This window comes from Typha latifolia, chromosome 3 (genome assembly GCF_019914945.1).
Source record: "Typha latifolia isolate L0001 chromosome 3, TyphaL0001v2, whole genome shotgun sequence".
Classification (NCBI taxonomy): domain Eukaryota; kingdom Viridiplantae; phylum Streptophyta; class Magnoliopsida; order Poales; family Typhaceae; genus Typha; species Typha latifolia.
The window spans coordinates 15,969,987-15,997,907 of NC_133088.1; the positions used below are offsets into that span (position 1 = coordinate 15,969,987).

The following is a 27,921-nucleotide window of genomic DNA, read 5'->3' on the forward strand; positions in this document are numbered from 1 at the left end:
GTCGACAAGCGACTCATCTCTGAGATCGAGATAAGAAGGCAGTCATTTTCAATTACCCCCCGGCTAAGCCCTAGTTTCTAGCATCAGGGTCATTCTCACAAACAGGTGGTGGGCTCAAAGGAAAGGGAGATAATTAACATCTGGGGCGTGCTTGATGAAACGCCCAGGTCACATGGACTACAGCGACGTCTCCTTGGGATGGACGGCATGGGCGTGAGATATATATAATACAAACAAAGACATGTTATAGCATCTAGACTAACCCATTCCTATGTAGTACCAAAACATGGACCACCATGGCGGACATAGAAGAAGCTCTCATGCACTCTAATTCCTTCCCGTCTCTTGTTGGAGTAGAAAAATCCAATTAGTGCGTTGTTTTTGTCAACAGTGGGCGGTGTATGGAATCAACGACTTATTTATGCCACACAAAAATATTACGTGATATGACTACATGTGTGATGTCTACTCACATGGATTTTGAAAGAAAATATTTGACTCCTTGCGTTCCGTTATGCATCCTAAATAATCGCATCCATCCTACTTCTTTCTGAATGACCTAACTATTTGTCATGTGACAAAAGTATTGTCAGTTATTTTATTTTATTTTTTTCAAGATATTTTTTTATCTTGTTCTTTTAATTGAATGCTGCAATCCTTGGCCGTATTGCCATTTTGCTCCTCTATTTTCCGTATTTAATTTACATCATGGTCTTAATGCCTCCTCTATCACAACTCCCTCTTTTTTACTTTGTTTCCTGTACGCGTACTTGAAGTTTTGTATCACTTTCTATCTCCACAGTGGTCCAATTTAAGTCATTCGTACGCCACTGTCCAACGACCTCCTAAATTATGTTCATGATGCATATAGAATTATATAAAGACAAAATGGACAGTGTTAACGAAGATCCTTCACCAGACTTGCCCATTGAAATGAGATCATATGTGAAATGGTAATAAAACAATCATATCGAAGGCAGTTCTTGAGATTTAAAAAAAAAAAAAAAAAAAGAGTGAAAAAGAGAAGGAAATGTCTTTCCATCAGTCTGACATATATGACAGTCAAAAACATAGGAACGCTGCTTCCTAACAACATGAACGATTCCAACATTTTTAAAAGTTTTTGTCTCATAAAATTTCTAAATGTCTCCTTGTTAAGTGGTAGCACCTGAGTCTGAGAAAACACCTGTTGATCTCTCTAAAGATGATCATCACCCATCAATCATCATCTTTCGGATGATTAAAGCCATGGGATCCAATGCCTAACTGTTATAATTTTAGGATGCCATTGGGGTTCAGCAATAACTAAAAAGAACAACAACTAAGCCTTTTTGTCTCGAAGATTTGGGGCTAATCATATAAATAAAAATAAAAAATAAAACCTAAAACAACGGGCAAACATTCTTCTGCACAATCTGCATTATGGATAGATGAGTAAAATTTTATGCTTGAAGAACAATTACGAGCTAATCATTAGAAATGGCAGGATAAACACTTGTATCACCTTTCCATTGCCCGATGTCCAGTTAAATGCACTTGGTCATCAGACAATGAAAACAATATGGTAGTCATATTCAGCAAAATAAGTTAATGAATATCTTTGGTTGCTTCATCAATGTTGTCAGCTTTTTTAAAAAAAAGAAAGAAAGAAAGAAAGAAAGATAGTAAATAGATAAAGTTGCTAGTGATCAGTACTGATATCTTAGATGCCATAGCTAGCTTCAAGATTCAAAATTGTAAATAAGAAATGGTAAAAACTTGTTAGTCAACAAATCAGATGGATGCAAAAATGGTAAGTATATACTTGTAGCATTGCCCAACCGAACAAGCACACTTTTTTTTTATGCATGCTTCTATGTTTTACAAAATTCAGTCATTCAGAAACAAAATATGAATGAGTTAGTCAATATGAACTTGACTTCAACTTGCTTTCATCCATTGAGTTGGGTTTTCATCTGAACTCAATATAGATGTGTGTGTGTGTGTGTGTGTGTGTGTGTGTATACATGAACATGAACCTATTATATGTTTATCACTTAAAAGTTTTGTTCTCACATATTTCACAAATAAATGTAGTTTGAATAAAGTTATCAGAATGAGGAGCATGCACCTTTCGATTACCTCCCTAACTTTTCTGAATAAACTGAGACAACATGAAGCATGTTTAAGCAGCATAATTAGAGTAAGCCATGTCGGAAAGTGTAGAAAAGATGATCTCAATTGTATAGAATATATTCATGAAAAACAACTTAATATATTCTCGGCACTCCTATGTCCTACATGAAAATTGCAAAAATTGTTCATAGTCTTGCTCGTTCATGAGGCAAAGTAAGCATAAGTTATATCCTATCAAGCTTATAATGCTAACTATATATATATAAAGGAACTTCAAAGATATGTGTTGTAGGGTTCAGCCCTGCAGTCCTCTTGACAGCACTCCTCCCGAACCTTCAGTTCTTATAGTACCACTTTTCAAACCTCTCTCCTACTTTATATCTAAAGCAAGACAACATAAAGAATGGCAACCTGCAACTCTTAGTCCCACAATGGAGGAAACCAAGTGTTTGTCACCCTCTTAACACGAAGTTAAGCTCTATCATTTTCCTTTTTCTAGGCAAAAGTGGAATTAGTTTGAAAAGAAGAGAGACACTTTTACTTTTTGGTGCTACCATGCATCTTGAAAGAAGTTTAGAGTCAGACGAAAAAGAACATCGATCGTTAAATTCACATGATGGGGTCGTTGATTGATGGAGGTATTCCAACAATGGTGGAAAAATATATATTTGAGAAGAATATATAGCCCATGTCTATACTGCCAATCAAATAGGAGAAAATTTTGAACTCCAAAAGCTGGCACAATTAGATGAGCCAGCATTGGTAGAGCTTAAACATACTATTTGAGACAAGGGGCACAGAAGGGGAAAGATAATTAAAGTGCGACAAAATAAAGAAAAATAATCACCATTAGGTTCGGCTAAGGAAGAGTGACAGAGAGATTGGGGAAAAAAGCCTAGCTATTTCCTGTTCCTCTCTTTAATTCCTTTATTTCAAGCCCATTTTGAGGAACTTTGTACTAACTCCTTGAGTTACCAAGACACCCCTATAAATGAAAAATTCTCTCCTCCACATTTCTAGTTATGGAAACATATATAACTCAGACTGTGCCTGCCGCCAATGCTTCCAACCACTTAACTCAGTGTCATATATAGCTCAGTACACAGCTAAAGAACACTCAAAACCCACTCCACCACTTAAATTCTTCTACCACGTACATGAACATATGGATGGATACCTATGCTCTCTAGAAAACTCCTGGATGGTATACCATAGAGAACCCAGACAATTCGTATGACATACATACATAGGCCCACTAGAAAAGATGAATGTGGTTAATGTTCATCAGTATAGATGTAGTAATGAAGCTACCTAGCTAGCCATAAGCTATAATATTTCCTTTTTGTTTGTTTGTTAGTTAGTTAGTTTTTTTTTTTTTTTCTTTGTTGTTGTTGTTGTTGATTTGTATCCTCCTAGCTACTTCAGAAAAGCTACAACTCTACTCAGTCCTGCATGGTTGATGCCATACAAGGTGCTGGCACAGCAGGCAAAGATAACAGTACTAATAAATGAGAGATAAAAAAAATGGACGGAGAAGGATTAAGATCTGACCTTTACTGCTCCATAACTGTCTGTCCTCCATTTGAAGACTTGTCCACTGCTTTGGAGCTTTGCGGGGAGGATGAAGCTGACTCGACCTAGCAGCACAACATGAGTAGTAGTACTACAACTGATGAAAAGCCAAAGAGTAATAAACCCATGAGAGCTGCTGGCTAGCGAGCTCCATTTTGGATGCAATTAACACAGCCGCAAGGATATATGAGCAGATCTTATTGTAGGTTCTACAGATTAATTGGGGATGTACGTTATCATATGTAGCTGGCGAGGTATGTGTTATCTGAAACAATATTTACAATTGGAAATAGGAGACCTTGAAGAAGAAAAGCAGGAAGAGAAAAGGGAGAAGCCACTGGATAATTCCTTCTTTCTCCTTCTCTATCCCTTTGGAAAACCATCACAAGAAAAAAAGAAGAAGAAGAAGAAAAAAAACTTAAATCATATCTGTTGCTCCAATCAAGTAAGGATGCACAAAAGAAAAGAAATGAAAAGAATCAATCTTTGAACCTTCCTCTCACTCTTAGTAGTCAGTAGCTGCGTCTCTCACAAATCGAGATCCAATGATGAATGCCGCTCTATCCTTGGCGTCGACGATGGAGGCGAAGGCGAAGAGCGGGAGGACTCCGCTCCCCCTTGCGGCGATAAGTGGAGGAGGGGGAGCGGCGGCCTTGGCTGCCAGCTGTTGCTCATCCGGAGCGAAAGCTCACCTCCGCCGTAGGCATCGCCATCTGAATCCGGGGAGTCGAGATCGACGCCGAACAACCTGACCCGCTTCGCGGCAGCCTGGCTATCGACAACCGGCACCGAGTCCAAAGCCATCGGCAAACCCCCCACTCCCATCCCGGGTTGCACCGTGAATTGTGGCGGCGAAGCAGCCGCCGACGTTCTAAACAGCATCAACTGTCTGTTGCCAACACTCATATTCGCAGGATTGTACTCGTAAGCCTGCCGCCTCTGGTAATGCTCGTAGAGCGTCGCCGCGGGAGCAGGCGGCGGCACGAACAACCCACCTCCGCCGCCCCAGGGGTTAACTCCACGCGAGAAGGACAAATTCGGCAACGGGAGGCGAGGGAAGCGAGGGGCTTCAACGGCCTCGGGGCGTCGCTTCCAGTCTATAAAGAGGCGGTCACGTGCGCTCTCACCGACGCCTCGGCCGAAGGAGACGGTGTCGCCGGCGTCGAGTCGCTTCTCTTTCACGAATCGGCTCCACCCCTTGGTCATGACGTAGCTCTGGCTGCTGTTCCAGTAGGAGTAGCGAAACCTCCACGGCTTCCCCGTCCGGTCCTCGAAGCTTAGCAATAGACCCTTCTCGTTCGACGACGCGTCCAAGGGGAAGTACTTCTCCGCGTGCTGCTTCGGGATCACGAGCCGGTTTAGTTTCCCCACGTCACTCGGCGTCACAACCTTGTCGAACATGTGCTCTTTCTCTACATACTCCCCACCTCCTCCTTCTCCTCCTCCTCCTCCTCCTCCTCCTCCACTCCCCGATGCCGCATCGAGCCGTTGAAAAGATGAAGAAGTAGAAGGCAAAGCCGACGTCGAGGGTATGAAAGGAATCGGACGCTTGCTTGCTTCCTCATGCTCCTGAAGATGATCTTGCTCGATGTAAATTTCATCCCTTCTTGTTTCCGGCGTGACCTCCATCTTCCCTACCTGTTGACTTCAAAGTCTCCCTCCCTTGGACAGATCTTCTATGCGAGTATATCTTCCCAGATCTGTACTATGTTGTGCAGAAAAGATCGAACACGAAGTCGGTGCGTTTTTCAGCTATGACCAGAGAAAAGGAAGAGGAAGAGGAGAAAGATTAGACGGGTTCCCATTGACCCGCCCCTTCTTTGGACTTGCGTGTGGTTCTTTTTTTTCTCGTGGCTTTTCCTTGTTTCCTCCCACTGCTAACCGAGAAGATCTCAAGGAGAAGGCTGGAGGTCCTTTCGATCTTCAGCTCCTCACAATTCGAAATGGGAAGATGTCAAGAAGCTTAGTTTGAGAGAGAGAGAGATAGAGGGAGAGAGAGGGAGAGGGAGAGGGAGAGGAAAGGTGAGATGGTTGTTTTATAGAGTGAGAGAAAGAAAGGGAAGAGACGAGAGAGGAGGAGGGGGGGACCCATGAATTATCTGGTTGGGCTCATGTGAGATCGTCCTTGTCATAATATGGAGATTGGAGTTTCACATATCTATATACTTACATATATATATATATATATATATATATATATATATATATATATATATATTTATTTATATTTATATATATCATCTATGACTAGAGATAAGATCTCAAAAAGCAAGTGGTTAAATGAGCCAATGATTTGCCACCGGAAGATAATTTTTTATTCTATACACACACACACACACACACACACACACACACACACACACATGTAGCTAAGTATACGCGCATGGTACAATTATGTCGCTAATTTTCTCTCTTATTTGCTTGGATGCTTCCGTTAGCTCGATAGTATGATATCTCATCGCTGTGGTTGAGCAGTAACACAACAGTTTGGTAGGAAGGAGGGGAAGGGGGTTTAGTTTGGTAGGGGATGCTTTGACTTTTTGAAGAGCACGGGAGGGGGGGTTAGTATTAGTGCGCACCGGGCCTACGTTAGCCCAAGAGTGGAGGTGAAAATAAAACATATTCGAGATTAAATAATACTACTACTAATACTACTAATAATAATAAAAGGTAAGTAGAAGAAGCCGAAGCCAGGACCGGATCTGTCACAAATTAGGTCATCCGGTTATTAGTTTACCCCGTGATTCACCTTTAAAATATCTAAATTATATATAGTTCTAACTAATTTTTTTTTTAAAAACAACTATAAAAGCAGTAGAATTGTATGCCTTTTATTACTTTCTATTTTTAAATAATTTTTATATTTAACAGCATCAAATTTTAAAACATTGTGATTTTGCATACCAGCAACATATTAATTAAAATTTTCGAATTAAAATACTCTTAGGATAAATAATAAAATATTAAAGAGTAATTTTGTAAAAATAAGAGACTCAACTGAGTCAATCCAATAATAAAATGGAACTAACTTATTAGTGATCTGTTGATCAGTCTAACCATCGGGTCGGTGTAACTATGGAAGAAAGAGGAGATAAGATAATGTTATCTGACTATCTGAGTGCAAAAAGAGAGGAAAAGATTCCGCAAAGTTTTGTGACATGCATAATATGGACATGTGATCATTTTAGATGCTACCTCTCCAAGCCAAGAATTTATAAATACCCGTACTAAGATAAATAGAGGAGAGAGGAGCAGAGAGGAGAGGATATATAGGCACCATTGTCCAATCATGTGTACTTACTTACACACTTATCTCTTACTACTGGATTCGATTGGATTTGGAGTAGATAGTGAGGATTTCGATCTTCTCCCCGAGTCCATAACACCTTGATGAGGCCGTCTCTATCTGCCTGCTCACCTGGTAGAGGTCTTGTCATATACATGACATTGACCTAATGGAATAGGTAAAAAGTTAGGTTCTTAATTAAGACAAACGGAAGTACTTCCAAATCTATAAATTTATTATACTCATTAATTAGTATATTGTGATAATAAAAAGAATGAGTATATTGTGATAATATAAAGAATTTATTTTCATTCGCTCTCTTCCTTTTGCTAGCTAGGGTTTCATCATTTTCACTTTTATCTTATGCGCATCATCGGCATTCCTCTCTTATCTTTCGCTAGTCTCCTCGAATAGGAGGGTGTCTCTTTTATTATTTGAGTATTTTTTTTATATATATTTTGCTCTTTTTACTCCTTTTTTTTCCTAGCACTATGAATATATTCGATTTTGTCTTGAGATCCTCTCTCCTCTTTCTGTGACATTTCTTATTTAGTTATCTCTAAAATAGTATCACCGTTTTTGGTGAGGCATGGTAGTGCTCGACTGCCCCAAGCGTGACTGATTAAGATTGTGCGATGTTAGTGAGTGGTATTGAAATTTTTGTGGCTATTATGCTTGCTAAGAACATGTTTCATAGGGAGAGAGTAGTTTCAGTCGACGTCAAACCATCGTATTCTTTTATTTATCTTCTCTTTAGTTTTGTTTGGTTTGAGACTAAGTTCTGAACTCGATTAGTTAGTCTTATTTTTAGTCTTAATTTTTTTAAAATAAACTTAATTAGATATAAAAAAGATAAAAAAAAAATTTAGTTAACAAACAAGTTTAGGAACCCATAAATCAATTCAAATAAAGTCTTTAAACTCAAAGCAAACAAGGCCTTTAGTTTTATGAGCGTGCCAAAATTAGCTAAGGGCCAACTAGCTGGCCAGTTATACTCGTGTGATTTAGGTATTGTTTCATTGAGATCTTAAACACTCTAGGAACTCAATTCTGTACTTCTTCTTATCGTGTCGGTAGTGCAGCTATTTCAACCTATCTTCCATTTAATCTGTGCATCGAGCTTGTCAAATTTAATTGATATCAATAGATTTGTATGCCTACAAAAAGAGAAAAAGAAAAGGAATGTATTCTCCTGTGCTGAAAGGGACCTTAAAAGAGGATGAGCAAACTGTAAAGCAAAGAAGGTTCGACTAAGTAAGAGAGCTCATCTCACATCTTTTCTATAGGATCTATGCACTGATGGTTTGCAGAGTAAGTATTTAGTAATGCCTTGGCTGAGAGCTTGCAGAAGCTTTGATGGGGTCATCTTTTCAGGGATTGGGAAAGTATTAAAGCAGGACAAGAGCAACCAATGGAAAAGCTGCAGCTGTTAAAAGGAAACCGTACTTAAAGGTACTTAATAAAACATTTTTAAACATTGTTGCAGTAACTAAGGCGGGTAAATTAATAAGCTCACCATTATATTTTAGGATTATTTTCTTTTCCTATTTTAGATTAGAAATTTAGTATTCAAAATTAAACGAAAGAAAAAAAAAGAGGAAATATCAAGTTATCTTACTCTAAATTATAAACATTATTTATATTATTACACACAACCCAAAAAAGTTTTCCTTCAATTTCTTTATTTATTTATTCTCTCTTGCTATCTACTTTACCTTATTACATACTTACAAATATGTATTGTATACCTATAAATATGCATTGCATATTTATAATAAATAAGAACACTTTAATTTAAATTTCTATGTCAAATCAATGATAGTTGAGTCAATTTTGCACTAGTATTTTATATTTTATCTTAATTTTATATCACATCAAAAAAATAATTATCATATCACTATTCTAAATCATAAGTAAAGATTAAAATATATTTTTTTAATCTCAAAGCAAACGAGGCATGAAGTAATACACAGAACTTTTGGACCAAGATTATAATATATATATATATATATATATATATATATTATGTGACTGGAATGATAATCTAATTTGTCAGTATATATCATCATCACTAGTAGACATATTTATGGAGAAAGATGGAAAATAGGAATATCTATTAATTCTAATTAAGAATGTGATGAATTGTCCAAGGACAAAAAATTCCGTACGTGCGAACTTTGAAAATCCTTACTAAAATATTAACAAATCATGTTAGGAAATTAGAGATTCAACTCCTTGCTAATCATGTGCTTTGATTGTAATAAATTTTGATTAAAATCACAACTTCTTTTCCTGCCTAGCAAAATATGATGTTGATAGAAGAACGCATGCTAGCTAATACAATCGAGAAAAAAAAAAAGAAGAGAGTTTATCATGGCACAAATGATGAAATTGAAAAGTTCGTAAACATTTGTTTGTTTCAAATTTAATTGATTGGGATTCAAATTCAAATTCATAAATCAGCACAAAAACACACAATTAAAAATCTTTAACTAGGGCTAGCTCATCATGATGGACTACTTAACTAACAAAATAATTATTTGAAAAGCTTTTCTCAAGAAGAAAAAAGAAAAAAAGAAGTATAAGAAAAGTTTGTGCACCAAAAGAATGTGCAATTTATAAGCAGCATATGACCTTTTGTCCCTGCAATTAATCCCGGGATTTTTTAATAATAATAATTTATATTTGTGGTAATAATGAGGTGTCTCTATCAGCCAATAAGATTCAACTGGCGAGTGCTGACCTAGCTGGCTATAGATCTCAGGAACATAACTAACTCCTCTTGTCGGATTCCATTCCCCAGAATCTAAAGCCAACCCAAGTGCAAGTTTTCACCTTTCCAACAAATCGGGGTTGCAGCAAATCTTGTACGCAAACTTGAAGCTCTAATTTAGCCGCATCATTCTATTAATTATATATCCCATCTCTTCTTCCTAAATTAAATTATTCACCTTTTTTTTAAAATAAATATATATATTTTTTCTCTCCAAACTAAAGTTCATGCAGTGATATAAATTTGTTTGTCTCTTTCTGACGTTAGAGCTGGACGTTAGGGTTTATGGGATTAATCAAAGGTTGGGTAGTTTGGTTAGTTGGAAACTAGAGAAAAAGCACATGGTATTATAGAAACCACTTAGGTCCTTGATGTTTGATTAGTTTAACCCTGACTCGATTAGGAGTATACGGATTAATGCTAATCTTTGCCAAACACAAGAGCACGTGGAGGAGAAGAGGATGAGTAATGACCCCAATTAGGTAGCATTAAGAGGGGCCCTAAATGGTAGGGCTTGTTAAGCACTAAGCCACTATGCCGAGATTCTTATCTTTTCTTTTTATTATTATTTTTTTACTTCATTTAGCATGTACTACTTCTAATTGTATATTAAACGATCGACATCGTGACACGTCATGTGATATAGCTATTCATATACATAAAAAAGGCAGGGCAAGAATTAATCTCAGGAGACTTTTCGTGTTTAAAACAAAGATTTGTGACAAATATATAATTCTATTTTTTTTTTTTGAAAAAAAAAAATAGCACGTGAGAATAGTTGATGCCATGTCATTTGAAGCTACACCATAACATACATCTACGACTTAATCCACAACCATTAATTGTTAACAGAAGAGGATATATTTAAATACTATAACAATTGCAACTTGGATGATAACCATGTGAAACTTATTCCTGACGCAAAGACACGTAGGGAAAGAGGATTTCTCATATAATTAACCAATTAAAGGTGTCATTAAAGGGAGATTAAAAAATTGAAGGGTTTGCTAGGTCTCTTTTAGCGCATACTCGAATTTTGTCTATTAATCGATTTAAAAATACATAGAGAGGCAAGGTATGAGTGGACGAATTAATTATAAGCTTAAGCATGATATAAAATTCTCTATTCCAAATATATGGCCAAAGTTGAGAGAGAGAAAGAGAGTCCGAAGAAGACTCTCCAAACAAAAAGGATCAATTGGTTGCAAACTGAGCTGTACGCACTCATCTCAAGAAAGTTTTCTCGAATCATATATATGCAAGCAAAAAGTTGGTTGATAAAATAGAGTGTTCTATGTCTTCTAAACTACGTTTTAAGGAGATCATATGTCTGCTACTTTTCTCACGTTTAATTATACAAATCATATGGGAGATGCTAAACTTTGTTATTCTCAAGACGACAACAACAATCATCAATTACTTCTCATTAATGAGCTACCCCAATTGTGTTCTTTATGTGCATACATCCATATGGATTTATTTTTCATATGGGATGGTAAGTAGAGACCTTGAGACAGGTGCAATTCTAGATCTGACAAATGCCATCATGTTGCTTTACCACAAATGTTCATATATATAGTAGGATAGATATATAGATGGTGCTAAAATTTGGTTGCATATAGTTGGAAGCTGATTGAATTGAATTGAATTGAAAGCAGCAGCAGCAGCAGCAGCAATAGCTTTTTCTTTAAAAAAAAATTATATCATAGAAGCTGCAAGCAAAAGGCCACTTCCTATATATCAGAAGAATAGAATAAGAGCTTTCCATTTCCATGAATCCCAAAAGAAACATCACTTGCCCCCTCCCCCTCCCTTATGTGGTCCTTTTGAATTCCTTTCTTAAATAATCCTCATTTTGATCAAAGTCGCAGAGGCCACAGAAGCAGCCCCAGATCTCCTAAGCCATAGACAACAAATGGGAAGCTAAGGAGCTGCACCCACTGCTGCTAGATTGTGACCGGCCCTGCACCAATATGAACCGTTGGATCACGAGATGGGCATCTGATTCCTTTTGCTCCAGAGTCATCCCCGTGATGTGTGCCTCTTGAGATAGGTTGAGGATAAATTAATGGAGGGGGACCCTTGATGGAAGGTGACAAGTTGAGTGAGTTGAGCGTGAGTGAGAGAGATAAGATGTAGCAATGCATATATGGTACAGTGCACATGTTGTGTAAATAAAACGACGACATCGATTAGTGTTTACCCAATCGATGATTAATCCCTTCTATGTGAGTCCTATATACATCTCAAAAAGAGTGGGTATTACTGATCATTTAATTTGGAAGAGAGAGAGAGGATGGACCACATGTAAACTATGATCGATCAATCGATCGAGCAAAATAGGGTATGAACTCTCCACATCAATATAAGTATTAAGGTCAGTACACACAAGTGGGCATGATAAATTTGAAGTAGCTAGCTAGCTGGCTGGAGATGCTTGTATGAGATAGTGTTTAGGCATTGAAAGGGTCATGTCATGTGGGTGTGTTACCCATTGACATGAACATCTAAACGGCAGGTGTTTAAAGGTTCATGTATGTAACATCTAATCCCATTGGATGTGGCATGAGGGGGGGTGCCACTTGGAATTGCCCTAAGCTCTCCTGTAATATAAATATATAGATATATAGATATATATTTTGTGTGTGTGTGTGTGTGTGTGTGTGTGTGGTTTCCTATGCTGTAAAACTTCAGAGCCCAAGCCAGTGAAGGGCCGGGGGTTTGTTAGAAAGTGGACCTACGAAACCAGGTGGGATTGATAGCTTTTAAAGATAAAGCTGGCTAACTGGGGGACCTCTGCCTTGCTATATGTAATATATTTCCATCCCCTCCTCTCTTCACTCGCTCACTCACTCGCTCACTCTCTCTTGCATGTGTTCTGTCATCATTTATTCAGATGAGAGGGCATTGTCTTGTGTACTAGTACTACAGAGCATTATGGTGTGCTATTACGTCCATTAACTGTAAATTAATAGTCTTTGGAGTCTGGACCACCCAAAAGAAAAGAAAGAAGAAAACATAAGTTTCTATGTATATTGCACTTAATTCCCATATATAAAAGAGTAAGGTTACTATGGAATCAATTAAGATGGGTAGGAGCGGCAAAGTGGTGAGGCGTGTAGTAGTAGTAGTAGTAGTAGTAGTAGTAGTAGTAGTAGTAGTAGTAGTAGTAGTAGGAGAAGGAGGAGGAGGAGGAGGAGGAGGAGGAGTAGTAGTATGGTGTGTGGACTATGGGGGGAGGGAGGGGTTTGCAGGAGAAGGGACCAAAGCTGGCTTTGGCGGGAAACCCCAAATAATTCCTGCCCGCCTTCCCTATCCGGGCAATCCGGGCAGCTGTCCCCCCACCCCTCCCACCCTCCCTGAGAAAGCCGTTGAGCCTTCGCTGTTGGGTCGCTTTCTCCTCTCATCCCCTCCTTCTCATAGAATCTCCCCTACCTCTCTCTCTCTCTCTCTCTCTCTCTCTCTCTCTCTCTCTCTATATATATATATATATATATAAATCTCTCTCTCTCTCTCTCTCTCTCTCTCTCTCTCTCTCTCTTCTCTTAGATAGAGAAATGGGTGGTTGTGGGGACATAGAGGGAACTTTTTTACTGTTACTACAAAGAGGGAGAGGGGGAGGGGAGGAGAGGAGTATTGGGTAGAGCACAAGTCTCTTTCGAGTGGATATAGCTAAAAGGATGGTGTTAAAGTATGGAAGCGAAGCACAAAAAAAAGGAACTGGAGCAGGCGGCTGCTGCTGCTGCTGCTGCTGCTGCATGCTGTTATTGCTTGGGCTGCTACGTGCTAAGAGAAGTACTACGATCACCAGCTGTCACCATGCCACTGCCAACGCGCTTCATTTATTACTAGTAACAGTCTTTCAACTGTTTGGAGCAATATATCTGTATATTGTGCATATGTTCAAATAGCTTTATACTTTAAAACGCAAATTAAATAGCCAATAATATACTTTTTAACCCAATTATATATATATATATATATACTAAAAACGAAGTAATATATGCAACATCTTTTAGAAATAGCCCGGGGAGTTGGTTGCAAATTCCTCGGTTTAAGGCTGTCTCTTGTGGGATGAACTTTATATATGGGTGGATGTCTCACGAGTGGTGGCACCTGTGCTAAGGGCGTGGTGTGACATCTATATGGGAGGTACTGTTAAGGCCCAGAGAGTAATACAATTATCTAAGTTTTGGTTGGTTGTAAAAAGAGTTCTGACGCTGGGCGTGCACGGACTGATATGATCATGCTAATATTACTGCATCTATGACCATATATATATATATATATATATATATATATATATATGCTTATGAGCTGTGCCTTGAGGCAAAGTACATGTTGGGCCGATCCCATTTTCTCATGGGCCTCCTCCTTCGCCTAGCAGATATCATCACTTTATCCAAACGTGATTGCCCTGTGACAAAATCCAATCAAGATAACCGCTTGGTCACCCTACCGGAATTTAAATCAGCATGTTAATGCTTAAGAAGTATCAAGATAATTTTAGATGTAAATGTGGAACATTTTCCACCCGGATACAAAATTTCAACTATAATTAGAGATATCCCTGTATCAACCAATTAACTGGATATAGAGCCAATTCTGTCATGATCTCCTATCTAGCCAACTGACTAACAAAATCAACTACCCGAGCTTATTTAGAAAGTATAAAGTTATCCCTGTATCAACCAGTCTTCACACAAAGTGAGCAAAAGAACTCACCATTTAAAGTAACCTACAACTGCAAGATCCATATGTAGGGTTACGAACAAAGATTATCATTCATTTGTTGACTGACAAAGTTCTAAAATATTGTCACCTGAGAGGACATGAAAATGAAGGAAATGATTCTCAAAAGCTTATATAAACAACACTTCCGAAACGAAGTAATTATGAATTCTGTCAATGATCTCCCAGACATTTTCTTTCTACTCATGACTCAACATTTTGTGCATATTCCGGAAAGGTAGCTTGCAGGCATTCACATTGCTCATCATGGACGTTATGCATGTTCACAATATAGCATAACACATACCTGTAATAGTTTTATTTACAGGTGAATCTCCACTGAAACAAAGGCTGGACATATTTTCCAGTTACTAGCTGTTGAATGAAAAAAAGCTCCTTCTTTAGCACATACTCCCATTCCTATGACAGATTGCCAGTGATTATTGAAAACTTGTCTCCCCTGTCATATGGAAAAGTATGGTGGACCAGCTGCTGTTCATACAAGAGTTTCTCTGGCTGTTACAAATCCTGCATAGTTTGGTCAAAGTCCAGTCTTCTCTGCTGAGCCTTGTACTGAATGCTGCTCATCAGATTTCTAATTTGTAACTATTTTTTCATAATTATCATCAGCATGTGTCTGCTGGCTCTGCTGCATAATACCTAGGTCGGCAAGCTTTGGTGTACCTTAGACCATTATCATTTTTACTGCCTGAATAAAGGCTGGACTCAATTTTCTTTTGACCTCAAATGGCCTCCAACATGTGAAAATTTCAGAAGCTCTGGTTGCTCTCTGCTTAACCAGATTTTGAATAATCTCTTCTTTCCTTAAGAACTTCTAATCTAGCCATAGTAGAAGCATCAACATCATGTTCCCCATTCATGTTCACTTCATGCCGTTGTTTGTGGCTGCAATCGGCCAAATAATTTGTAGCATCTAGCTGTCTTTTCAGAGCAGTGAACCCAGCTATGGTAATATCATCTATAACATCTACCATCATTGTGTTTCCTTCAACATATTGCCTATTACTGCTGTCACCTCCAACATCTGAAAAATGCACAAGCTCTGGTTGCCCTGCATAACCAGAATTTGAATAATCTCTTCTTCCTTTAAGGACTTCTAATTTAGCCATGGTAAAAGCATCAACCTCATCTTTCTGGTTCATGTTCACTTCATGTCGTTGCTTGTGGCTGCACTCACCCAAATAATTTGTAGTATCAAGCCGTCTTTTCAGAATATTGTAACTAGCCATGGTAATATCAACTGTAGCATCCACCATCCTTGCGTTTCCTTCATCATATTGCTTATTACTGCTGTCACCTCCACCAACACACATTTGCTGGTTCTGCCACATAATACCCAAGTCAGCAAGCTCTACTGGCTCGTACTTCTGTCCCACATCATTTCTGCTACCTGGAAGACAGCTGCATACTGTCTCATTTGTCCCTGAGTGACCTCCAACTTCTGCCAAATGCAAATGCTCTGGATATTCCTTTGCACTATCAGAATCTAAATTCTCAATTCGCCCTTTAAGAACTCTTAATCTAGCCATTACAGAGGCATCAATCTCATGTGGCCTAATTATTTTCACTTCATAAGGGTGCTCATAGCTGCTGTTACCCAAATGATCTATAGTATCAAGCCGCTCCTTTAAAACTCTGAATCTAGCCATGACAGAAGGATCTACCACATCTCCCTTATTTGTCTTTCCATCACGAGGTTGCTTGCTACTGCTTTCACCTCCATCAGATCCTAGTTTTGGAAGTAAAGCATAAGCTTTTATTAACCTTGTTTGAAGAGAGGAAGCATCAAGTGGCTTTTATAATTTACAGAAATTAGTCTCGTTAACCTAAGAAAATAACATCATCTTATGAGTTACTAGGATTTGCTGTAATTGACAAGCAAGATCTCAAAATGATGGAACCAATTCCAATATTCAAAAGTAACAAAAGAAGCCTTAATACAAAGTTACAAACCTTTCTTCCGACGCTCATGGTTTTCCATATTGAGCTTCAATTGACACATTGATGTTCACATTCATGGAACATAATGCAACTTCTACCTAAACCAATGCACTCTTGTACTTTATTGTGACTATCACCTCCTAATAAAAGAGCTACCTTTGGAAGCTTTTTAAGGGCCTGCAGATGGGTAAATAGAAGGAATAATTTCTGAAAATAAAGAAGTTGCATGGTTTACAGAAGCTAACTGAAAAATCTGAGCACTACTTAGACAATAATATGCTGAGAATCAAATGCACTACCAGCATTGCGTTTCCTAAAAATTGTATCAACAACCTTGGGAACAACAAAATAAGGCTCATCATCATTCATCAGTATCCAAGTATAATTCATTTTTCATCTTCATCTTAACTCCGTAATACGGATATCACTGACACATCACACATGCACATGTACCAGTGCTATCTCTCCTTCAGGGATTTAATCTTGAGTCATTTTTTTATTATATATTTGCTTATTTTTAGTGTTTATGATAGTATTTATTTTTTACAGTTGTTTAGAATGTTATTTACTTATTATCATTATAAGGTCTATATGTAAACCAACTTTTTACTCAGTTAGGATTAATAAAGATTTTAGAGACTTGTTTCTATCCTGAGTTTTGGGTGTGAAAATCTAATTTGAGAATAAAGGTGTAAAATCTCATTCTTTTTTTCTTCTTAGCCATCATCTTTCCTAGAACCCTAATGATTCTGTTGTTTTCCATCAGTCCCTTAGAGTTTCTATAACTCTATTTGTTGCTTGCTTTCCTCAAGTCTTCATTCTTCAATCTTAGTTTAGAAATGAAACATGATAAGAGGAGCAGGAAGATAAAATCAGTCAGATTATGTATAAGGGTTAGACACTAGGACACCACATTCAAGGACCATAATTTATCCTCACCACATGTAAACAGTGCGCAGAGCTACGGTACGCAACATCAAGGAAAAAATCATTTTCTTGGCAGCAAGAAATTTCACTTGTAAATTGATTATAAAAATACTGACAAGACGGATCATATAACAATGTACATATATAAAAAATTCTTCTGAAACAACATCAGATTGGCTATTTCCTTTTACAACTTAAGTCAATTTAAGATTATCCTTATAGTATGAAGGGCTCCATTCAATTCTAACAAATAACTCTTGCAGGCCAATATAACAAGGTCTTATATTGATCCATAATCATGAAGTTTCATGATATATATTTATTAAATCATGGCCCTAGTAACAAACATTTACTTAAATAGAACCCTGTCTGACAGTAAATACTACCTCTATGACTATGTAGATTGCACATTCCTTTTTTCTTACTCTTGCAAAAACTGTATTATGAATACTTGACTGATTTATAAGCTAGCACCAGTACAGTAAGGTTGTTGCATGTTTTTACCTTGCGTCTAGCTAAGAAACCCCATAACTAACAACTTAATTCTTAATCTGCTAACCCATATTAACACAAGCACTTGTGAACTACGCCAGTTGTTCTGGCATTTTATTACCCACCAAAAGTGCTAATATGTACTTGGCAAAGCGATCGTTTAAGTCCATTTTTAGAAGGTTTTTCATATTTCTCTCTCACTAGCACCCTAAAGAATACCCTGGTGGCCAAGCTCAGAAGATGAGAGAAAAGAATCAATTATTAAACTTATAAGACCACGGCCATTCTCATGGAGTAGAAGCTGAAATAGATTTCTGTGATAGTAATCGAAGCAAAACTATTATCTTGTTGAATCACATGATGTTCTCAATGTTGAGTTTTAAGCTTTTAGTTTTGGCCGAGAATTCATACGCAAGAGTTTCAAGCTTTGAACCACATGATGTTCTCATGGAGTAGAAGCTTTCTTGTCGACAAAACTACAAATCCGAACAAGAATTCGCATCAAAGAATGGTGAACGGAATGCCTTTACCTGATGGAGAAACCTCGCAGCTCAAAGAGGGGTCCATCCGAGAAAAGATCTCACCCACATCCATCTTCTGGAAGAGGCTGTGGAGTCGATCGTGGCGTCTAAGCAGATGATGGCGACGAGAATACGAGGGTTTTTATCAAACAGCAAGATCCCGGGTCAACTAGGATTCGGTCCAAACTCCGGTTACCTGAAAATAGAGGACTAGCCCAAGATCGGCCCACTAAAATTGGGCTCCAGCTTGGGATAGCATGGGCCTAAATTAACAGGTTTAAATCTTTTATTTTATTTTTTCTTAATTCTTTTTCAAATTTTATGGAGACAAAAAGAAAATTGGATAAAATATCTTTTTTTTTTCATGAATTGTGGAGATGTTACTGGAAAGAAAGCTTCATATGCAGTTCGGTGACAGAGACAAGTGACCTAATCCATAATAGCCAGTAAGCTTCTGCTTCAATTAAAGTACTACTACCGATTAGAAATTAAAGAGGAAGAGACACACCCTGGCCATCTCCGGATGCATCTTCTTGGATAGAGGCAATAAAAGCTTAAGAAGAAGACCCCACGAGAACCTACCTTTGTTGCAAGTGTGCTAAATGATTCAAAGATGCTTCCAGAGAGAGAGAAGCACATATCACCATCACTTGTTATTGTTCACGAAGCTTTCGGGATGGAATAATTTGGTGCTAATTCTACCTCTCACTGTCTGCATTTAAATCTAACGCACTTTTAGTTAATATAAAAGAGATTTAAATTTACTTCCTAATCTACCCTTCCAACGAAGTTAAAACGATAAACAAAGACGCAAACCATTTCTCCAACCCACGGCCGTCAGTGGGAACATAAAACCACAGACCCCGAACTCCAATAATAGAAAACCGCGGCCCCCTCACTGCCGACTCTCTTTTTAAAAAAAAACTTTTGGAAATTTGCATACCACGCCCTACCTTTAAGATTAATTTTATTAAGGCTTTATATGAAAATTTCCTCAAAAAATTCTAAACTTATCCCCACCCAGTGCTGGCGTCACCGATCACGGACCTCAGTAGCAACTCGTGAACTCCATTTGCTTTCTAAAACCCAGGTACAGGGTCAGAGGGTAAGGGGACCCGCATCGAGCGGATAAGGCTCAACCTGCCGACACGTGTTCAAAGCTTCCAATAATCCAAACGCCGCTTTTGGCTTCTACCGTCTCCTCGCCATCGCCCAAACCGCTCCGAAACCCCCCCAATCCCAGCAGCAGAGCACACCGGACCGAACAATAACTACCCCCACCCCATACCATCTATCCCTTCCTTGTTAATCGTACCCCTCTCTTTTTATTATTTATATCCCGACAGGCGATTGATCTAACTTCAAGTCAAACGTTTACGATCAATCGAATCCAAGCTTGGAGAAAGAAGAAGAAAAAAAAAAGGCGAGTAGAGATGATACTGGTGGCGATCGTGGCGGAGCTATTGGAGGAGTACACGGTGCTGGTGGCGCGAGTCTTGGAGCAGCTGCTCAACGACGCGCCGTTCCCACGGCGGATGCGGTTCTTGATGCTGCGGAGCTTGCCGTTCGCTTCGCCGCCGCGGCCGCTCCCGCCGCCGCCGTACGCCCTCCGCGTCATCACGCGTTGAGTTCGGAGCGGTTCTCCGAGTACTACCACTCCTCCTCCTCCTCCTCGTCCTCCCTAGGGTTTAGGTTTTGCTTGATCCTCTTACTGCGGTGTTAGATTCGGTGTACAGGAGCAGTCGATCGCTTCTCATGTTAGTTTTCGGTTTCTTGGTTTCTTATCTTCAGGTTTTTTTTGGTAAAGTGGAAGTGTTGTTGTACAATCTTCTTAATTTGTTGATGGATTGAAGAAGAATTTTTTTTAGGAATTGGGAAATTTGTGCAGCAATTAGCAATTGGAGGTAAAGTCGGGGTTGGAATTGCGTACATATTCTAAAAATCCTTGAAATTACTACATTGCCGCTTACCCAGAATAGTAGAGACTATGGAAGACGGGTTAAAAAATAAAATAAAATAAAAATTCGAACTCACTAATAACGACATTCTAGTTGGATGGAAGCCAATGGTTGTTGGGTTAACTAATATACAAGATATTTTGCATCTAAATATCCTAATTGGACCGCTTGCTCATTATTGAGACAGAAACATCAATTAAGCCTAGACATCAGTCATATGATCGTATCTAACCTCGAGCTTTTCTTGTCCACAGTTGAGATACTCTTCAATCTTCTTGAACCTACTATCTCTATATCCAAAATGTGGGTCCAATTGCGTCAGAGGTTGGGCTCCACCTTCTATGCAAATATCGGGTTTTTGACTATACTGATCTATTTTTATTAGATCAGTATCAATGTTATTAATCTGATAGTAAAATGTTGAATTGGTTAATACTTATTTATAAGGTAAACAGCTTATAAGTTCACTATTTTCATATCATTTAAAATGTTGATTCTAGTATATTGAGAAAAATACTGATAAGATCAACAACTTAATATATAAATAAAATATTGAACTCGTTAACTGTTTATCTTATAAGTGAGACACCCGGCGTTTTTATTGACATGATAAAACTAATCTTTTTTTAGTATTAAATTTGGGGTGGATTTTACTTCTGTATACAAAGATCAGAGGAGGGCTAGCTTGGTCAAGAATTCTAAAGGGCGATAGCGTTCCTCCTTTTGATATCGTTCGATCTTCTTCTTGAATAGATTAAGACAAAAATATCTTGGCTTAATATTTTAAGAGTTATATAGTATTGTGTGAATGCTTGTGTGCAAGTTGGTAAACGACTTGCAGAAAAAAAAAAATCTGGAAGGACGAGAGTGCGACGATGAGTCCAATATTAGGTGCACGTCCTCTGTATGCAAAGACAAGGAATAGGATGATAGTGACACACTAAATCTAATAACCAGTTAATCTAGGTTATTAGGTATACTAATTGGATAAATCTCAACGAAAATAAATGGTTCTCCACTCCTAAAACTTAATATAGACTACAGATGGGCCTAAAGCCCACCATGGCGAGGGCCTGGCCCCAAAAATTTATTACATTGTCATTATCATGGGAAGATTTATTTATCATCAACTGGGCAGCCCGTTGTGGATTCACCCAATGGACTGATCGCATTGAGTGATGGATATGATGATGCTTAGTGCTGACTAAGGATGACCATCTATTTAGAATATCTTTTAGCATGAAGGGAGACAGCCTTAGTGATAGCAATATCTTATTGTTGTATTCATCTTGATGGTTTTTGCCTTTAAGGTAAGCTTTGCATCTCCTGTATATATTGCTTTCAATATTATCTGGATCACCAACAGAGAAACTAGGTTCATGTAAGCGTGCGCAAATCAAGGACCATTTAAAAAGTATGAGGAAAAGAGGCAGGAGATTTTAGAATAATTATCCCTTTGCATACTATTCCTCCTCCCCCTTGTAATAATAAAACCTAAGATGCATATTCTCTTTGAGTGCCCTCCATGTCTTCATGTGGGGTCTCTTGAGTCTTGACCTACATTTCAAGCATTACTAAGTTTTTTGTTTTTGATGTCTTTGAGATACCATTGCCAAGCTAAGTACCAAAAGAGGCTAGCTTCAAGGAGTAACTAAGGAGACCAGAAAGATGCATGAGAACAGTAAGTAAACTACAAAAGGGAATCGATGCCTTGGCGGGAATATCTTGAGCTGCTCGCCTTCTCAAGTCTCTCACCACACCCATTCCTTTCTTAGCAATCGATGTGATCAACCATGGCCACTACTGTTGGGAGAGTTATAGACTCCATCTTCGCTAATATCTACAACTCCTTCCATCATCGCAGCAACCGTCGCCGGACAAGAAGCAACGCTTATTTTTATAGCAGCAATCACAGTTTTGAAACAAGGATGGGGAAGGGAAGGCCTCTTTCTTTGCAGGTTTATTTTTACTTACGTACTACAACGTCTCAAGATTAACACTATTGACCACCCAATCTGAATGACCCTAGCTTCTGCTAGTAATTATATTTTTAGTTTTTCCGATCCATCTCCTCTTGTACGTGTAGACGGTGGAGCTTAAAGTGAGGATGTGTTGCACGGGCTGTGAAAGAGTTGTTAAACATGCTCTCTTAAAGCTTAGAGGTAATTAATCAAACCATCCTCATCAACATGTATACAAGCCTATGCTTTGGAATCTATATAATAACAACTTGTGGTATATTGTATCATAGGCGTTGACTCGGCGGAGGTTGACTTGGCGATGGAGAAGGTAACGGTGACCGGATACGTTGACCGGAACAGGGTGCTGAAGGAGGTTCGGCGGACCGGGAAGAAGGCCGAGTTCTGGCCCAATCCCGACCTCCCCCTCCACTTCACCTCCGCTAAGAACTACTTCCGGGATGAGGAGTCCTTCCGCGATAGCTACAACTACTGGAGGCACGGCTACAACGGCGACAAGCACGGACACGTGCCAGTCCCCCAGCGAGGGGACGACCGGGTCAGCAACATGTTCAACGACGACGACGTCAACGCATGCCGCGTCATGTGATGACCTTGCATGGTTGCTGCATGCATGCTGGGCATGGTGTGGTTTGTGTTTGATGAAATGGGTGTACTACGTACCTACTGTTCATGTTCACTAATCAATTATATGTAGTATAATGTTGTCCGTAGAAAATAACTAATAAATGTACAGCCACTCCTCTGTCCAATCATCTTTTCATGGTCAATAAATAATAAAATAGTATTATTCCTGTAAACTTTACAAAATAAAGTTTCATGTAAACCAATTGGCTGTTGTTCTTTCTTTTTTTTGTTTAATATGTGCTTGACTATAACAATTTCTATGTGATAGGTTATTTTCCGAAAAATAATAGGAGTAAAATTAATACCAACTTTTATGTAATTTTCATAAGACTAAAGCAACAAGATAGAAATATAAATAATCATTATAATTAGACAATAAATTATAATGTGATTTCCTAAAAAAAATAATTTAATGTGTATATAAAGTTGAAATAATCACCTAATTAAATCATTTGATTGTCGTTGCTACTCACACTGATGATTTAATTATTTATCAAAACTCTACTATTATTATTTTTATTTATAATTGATGAGGAGAACTATGGTTCTTTGTTTTTAGAAATAACATGAACTTAATGATGTTCAAGTTAAATCAGTGCCGCTAAAATTTAAAGTTAGGTACTAATTTTAACCATTTAAGTATCATCTTATTGGTGGCTCATTTTTTGTTCTTTTTTTTCACTTGTTAGCATCTGTTATGAATATAATTTAGATATTTTGTTATATTAGGGTGAGATATGTGCAGCCTCCTTTGCCTTCGCAAAGAAATATTAATCGTAAAGCGGTGAGAATAATGAGGCACGTGGATAGATGAAGTGTGGTGATTAAGCTTTAGTGGAACAATTAATCAATATCGTTCCCACGCGGAGAACATCTTTTAGCAGCATCGAGTGCAAGAGTTAGTCCTCCAGCGAAAAGTAAGCAGCAAATCAAGGATAAAAATTTAATCCAACATCCAAGGGGGTTTGAGTACGTACCAGGATAATATCTTGATCAGGGCCCAACAAATATAATTAGATTTTGAAACATATATATATAGAGAGAGAGAGAGAGAGAGAAAGAAAGAGTCACACGTATATTTATTGAATGTTACTATATATACATGTACTAAAATCCATTCGTAGTTTGATATAACATTTGCTAGTAGAGGAGTAGAGGAAACAATTTCTTCCAGGATTTCTTGAACTTATGAGGACTGCTCAAAGTTTCAAACTTTGACGTCGAGTTGTCTCGCTCGGCTTCGTCATGGGAGAAGGCTTCGTTGATCTCCGATTCGGGTTGGTCCCAGAAACGAGCTTCTCTTCTCTTCTTTCTGATGGTGGCAAGCACGTCATCCTTGTTGCAGATCCCCCAAACTGTGACCTTTTGGAGGTGGTAATCTACGTGCACTGAGTGTATGCCTGTTAATAGATATGAGAATTAGCCTCCTCATATATATATATATATCCAATTCATGCGTGTATATATATAAATATTATGCACGCTTAATTTCAAAAGCTCTAAATCATGTTCAGGAGACTTATTTTAGAATTAAACAAAAAAATTGGCTTTGAATGCAATGCTCTATGTTTAAATTATGAAATCACGATCTTATAATTGGGCCGAGCTAGACACAACTGCAGGACATAATTAATAATATTATTGTATTTGGGCATATTGGGTTATAATTCTTTTGATGGGTTGAGCTAGAGTCCTGCTACAATTACAGAGAGCCAGGCTGAGCTTAGATTCAGGTCCTCTTAATAGCCTGAGAGGCTCCGGACTCCTGCAGCTCACTCTGATCCCATACGTCATACCATCATATGAAGATGGGAACAATTAGCAGCAATTAACAATGGGTTCGAGAGGAACTTAGTAATCTTACAACAATATCCATTTACTCTTTTTTTGTGGGAGATCTAGATGTACCTCTCAGATGCGACAATGCCTTCTTAACTTTCTTCTCACATCCATAGGAGTAGAGTGGCACCTTCATCTCCACATACTGGGCTTCCACTTTCTTGTTTGCCGGAACTATCTGCAAGTTAGCCATTCTCTATATCTGGGTCTCTTCCGACAATCTATCTATATATATATATATAACTCAAATCATAAGTGGATTCCTTAGTAGCCCAGTAAGTGGATTGCTTGTGGATCCATTCACTTTTCTCCCTCCCCTTTAATTGTTTTGCTTTGCTTTCTTCTTTTGATTTCTCTTTTAGATTGCTTTGTTCTTCATGGGGGTTTTTAGATATGGTAGTTTGGATTTGTTGGTTACATTAGATTCCTCCTTGTGTACATGTGTGTGTGAGAGAGAGAGAGTAGAAGGTGGGTTAGTGGAGATAGAGTATGTGTCATGGGTTGCTATTTTTGATGTTCTTATTAGGGTTTGCTGAGTGGATAAGGGTTTAGGTTCCCATGTGGGATGTGGTGTAAAGTGAGTCTTGCCCTAAAAAGTTAGGGAAGCACAAATTAAAGCATGTGATAATGGTTTGATTCCCAAGCATCATTTGTTAGGTGGCCCAACCAAAGTGTCTTTTTTGACATTAATTTATTTATGCCAAGTTTTAGAGCTCTTAAATTTCTTATATAAACTGGATTAAAAGTATAGGGGAAGAATAGGAGGAGGAGGAGGAGCCCAGTCACTCCATTGGGCTAATTTAAGCTATGTATCTCCATTTATATAGTCTGGATTTTGGCCCATCTAATCTGGGCTTCGCCTAGGTGATTAAGATGTTACCTTGTTTTGATTTAGAGTATCTAAATCACGTATAGATGTAATTTTAAGTTGTTCGATGATGATTACATGATCATTATTTCATAGAAAAAAGAATAAGAATTGGCTTCCTATTAACATGCTCAGAGACCTTCAATTAGCTTAAAATTTAACAATATGGGAACACTAATATTTGTTCTTCTCTCCCAGTTGGCCATCCATCAACCAAGTGGGATAAGACTTGAGAGGAAGCTAATGGAAGAAAAAGAATGAAGAAAAAAAAAAAGGGCTCGAATTTGCATACAAATTGGCGTCTAAAAAACGCCAACAGACCTCGATCTGCAAGTCGTTACCACAAATATTCTCTTCCAGTACGCCCACCCCCCCAAGAATTAAAAAGTGAAATTGAATTAAAGAATACGAAAATATCATACTACTAACAATCTCCACATAACCCAATTAGTATCAATTATACAAGCATTAATTTGGAGCTAGCATAGCAATCTTCCTTTTGCGAAAAAGGTAATGCAGGTGGATTCTTACCTCATGGGATCAAATGCCACTCCTTGCATCATGTACACTTTTCCTCGCTCTTTATATATAAGGCCACTACTACTAGCATTCAAGGCTATGCATCAAAGATGTTTCGCTTCTGGGCGCAGAAGACTTCGATTTCTAATGCAATATCCGTAAGTATACAGATATCTTGCAACAATAACAATGTATACTTTCAAAGTTCAAACATTATTCGTTCTTACTCTATATTAATCGTCTATCTTATTCTCAGACTGTGGAGCTTAGCGTTCACATGGACTGTGAAGGCTGCGAGAGAAGAGTCCGAAAGGCAATCTCCAAGCTCGATGGTGTTCAAACTTCAAACTTAAACCTTTGCATATCTATCTATCTATCTAGATTCATATAATGTAAAACAAAGTAAAGTTTTAATAAATGCAGGGGTGGATACCGTAGACATCGACATGGACAAGCAAAAGGTGACGGTCACTGGATACGTCGATGACCGGAAGGTTCTAAAGGCGGTGAGGCGCACCGGGAGGAAAGCTGAGTTCTGGCCATCGCCATACGATTCTCAATACTATCCTTTCGCACTTCAATACCTGGAGGACTCCACGTACTCTTCGACGCACAATTACTACCGGCATGGTTACACCTCGACGCTGCATGGATATTTCCCTGATCCAGCTTACTCTATCATAGTTGACGATCAAACTGCTGAACTGTTCAATGATGACAATGTTCATGCATGCATGATCATGTGAAAAGAGATGGCTGAAGAAGAATGTCAACGTATAAGTCGAATAAATTAATGAGCGGTTTGTAGCTATTGCAGCTGATCAGGAGTAATATGTGTATGTAGCACTTCCTACTCCATTAAGCAAAGATAAAAATAAAAATTCCAAAGTCTTATTAGTTTCAAAAGTATTATATCTCACTGTAACGCATGCATCAACCAATTTGTGAGTAGTGCTTTGCCTTTTATACGCAATAAGGTGAGTTATTGATAACCCAAGTTGGATATAAGAGCATAATGGAATTTATACCTACTTCTTTGATCAAATTGAGGGCATATCCTGCAGCTTTAACCAAACTGTCAAGCAAATAGTTCGCATTAACATCAAGCAGTGTATCCTGTCTTCAAACATTGTTATTCTTCCACTTTTAAGTAGTGGTGTCATGTGGGATTTGAGGGCACCGAAGGATGCCTTCCAATGCCATGGGGAAGGTAGTGAGAGAGCCATGACCAAGAAAGATTATCTGGTGATAGTTTCCAAAGGGTGGTGAAGAATGAAATGGGTCTCTTAGATAAAGGCATGTATATATGCTGAAATGGTTCTTTTTATCCCAAATCTGATCTAATGATCAATAGGACTAATAGTATTGAAGAAGTGTTATTCTCTTGGTCATTTGAGAAGTGATATTTCCTGCCAAGTGTTCGTATGTAAACGATAAGAATCTAACAGCGTCAAGAATAACATCCTTTCAATTAACACTAGCGATATGCTAAGCAAGAGTAAAAGAATAAATTTTCTGCACAAATTGAGTGGCAGAAGGTGAGCCTACTTAACCTTTTCATCCATGAAGTTTCAAAGAATAGCAGAAGATTGTAAGATCGAATCTGAGGAACCCTATCATTACCAAAGTATAAATCGCCCCTCATTTATTAGTCTACAAAGATTAGAACACAAACTCATCAGTTTTGGGGGAATTGAGTATTTTCTTCCCCTCTTACCTATGCTTTGTAACCAAACGTCTTTACTAGCCTGA

General features: G+C 38.2%; 6 protein-coding genes across 9 annotated transcripts; 3 read left to right on the forward strand and 3 right to left on the reverse strand.

Annotated features, from left to right (window-relative positions):
* Positions 1-3,920: 3,920 nt before the first annotated feature.
* LOC140783226 (B3 domain-containing protein Os02g0683500-like) lies at positions 3,921-5,813 on the reverse strand. Its single transcript, XM_073130021.1, has one exon. It carries the CDS (start codon positions 5,314-5,316, stop codon positions 4,216-4,218), a length of 1,101 nt encoding a protein of 366 aa, XP_072986122.1. The 5' UTR covers positions 5,317-5,813; the 3' UTR covers positions 3,921-4,215.
* Positions 5,814-14,506: 8,693 nt separating this feature from the next.
* On the reverse strand, positions 14,507-19,507 carry LOC140784812 (uncharacterized). Of its 3 annotated transcripts, none has more exons than XM_073132374.1 (3): positions 19,196-19,507; positions 18,389-19,091; positions 14,507-16,227 (listed from the first exon to the last, which is right to left on the reverse strand). In XM_073132374.1, the coding sequence occupies exons 2-3, from the start codon at positions 18,450-18,452 to the stop codon at positions 15,272-15,274; spliced, it is 1,020 nt and encodes a 339-aa protein (XP_072988475.1). In that variant the 5' UTR covers positions 18,453-19,091; positions 19,196-19,507; the 3' UTR covers positions 14,507-15,271. The 3 variants fall into 3 exon arrangements, with proteins under 3 accessions (XP_072988475.1, XP_072988476.1, XP_072988477.1); XM_073132375.1 differs by adding an exon at positions 16,452-16,616 and having other exon boundaries at positions 18,389-19,507; XM_073132376.1 differs by adding an exon at positions 16,452-16,616 and having other exon boundaries at positions 14,507-16,324; positions 18,389-19,507.
* Positions 19,508-19,600: 93 nt separating this feature from the next.
* Positions 19,601-20,250, forward strand: LOC140784813 (uncharacterized). Its single transcript, XM_073132377.1, has one exon. It carries the CDS (start codon positions 19,813-19,815, stop codon positions 20,005-20,007), a length of 195 nt encoding a protein of 64 aa, XP_072988478.1. The 5' UTR covers positions 19,601-19,812; the 3' UTR covers positions 20,008-20,250.
* A 1,672-nt stretch (positions 20,251-21,922) lies between these two features.
* LOC140784596 (heavy metal-associated isoprenylated plant protein 44-like) lies at positions 21,923-23,130 on the forward strand. Its single transcript, XM_073132090.1, has 3 exons — positions 21,923-22,295; positions 22,424-22,499; positions 22,589-23,130. The coding sequence occupies exons 1-3, from the start codon at positions 22,131-22,133 to the stop codon at positions 22,903-22,905; spliced, it is 558 nt and encodes a 185-aa protein (XP_072988191.1). The 5' UTR covers positions 21,923-22,130; the 3' UTR covers positions 22,906-23,130.
* Positions 23,131-23,979: 849 nt separating this feature from the next.
* On the reverse strand, positions 23,980-25,121 carry LOC140784881 (copper transport protein ATX1). Its single transcript, XM_073132481.1, has 2 exons — positions 24,852-25,121; positions 23,980-24,343 (listed from the first exon to the last, which is right to left on the reverse strand). Exons 1-2 carry the CDS (start codon positions 24,973-24,975, stop codon positions 24,084-24,086), a joined length of 384 nt encoding a protein of 127 aa, XP_072988582.1. The 5' UTR covers positions 24,976-25,121; the 3' UTR covers positions 23,980-24,083.
* Positions 25,122-26,268: 1,147 nt separating this feature from the next.
* LOC140784595 (heavy metal-associated isoprenylated plant protein 45-like) lies at positions 26,269-27,075 on the forward strand. 2 transcript variants are annotated; one of them, XM_073132087.1, is made up of 3 exons: positions 26,269-26,327; positions 26,426-26,501; positions 26,593-27,075. In XM_073132087.1, the coding sequence occupies exons 1-3, from the start codon at positions 26,280-26,282 to the stop codon at positions 26,913-26,915; spliced, it is 447 nt and encodes a 148-aa protein (XP_072988188.1). In that variant the 5' UTR covers positions 26,269-26,279; the 3' UTR covers positions 26,916-27,075. The 2 variants fall into 2 exon arrangements, with proteins under 2 accessions (XP_072988188.1, XP_072988190.1); XM_073132089.1 differs by having other exon boundaries at positions 26,271-26,327; positions 26,608-27,075.
* The last annotated feature ends 846 nt before the right edge of the window (positions 27,076-27,921 follow it).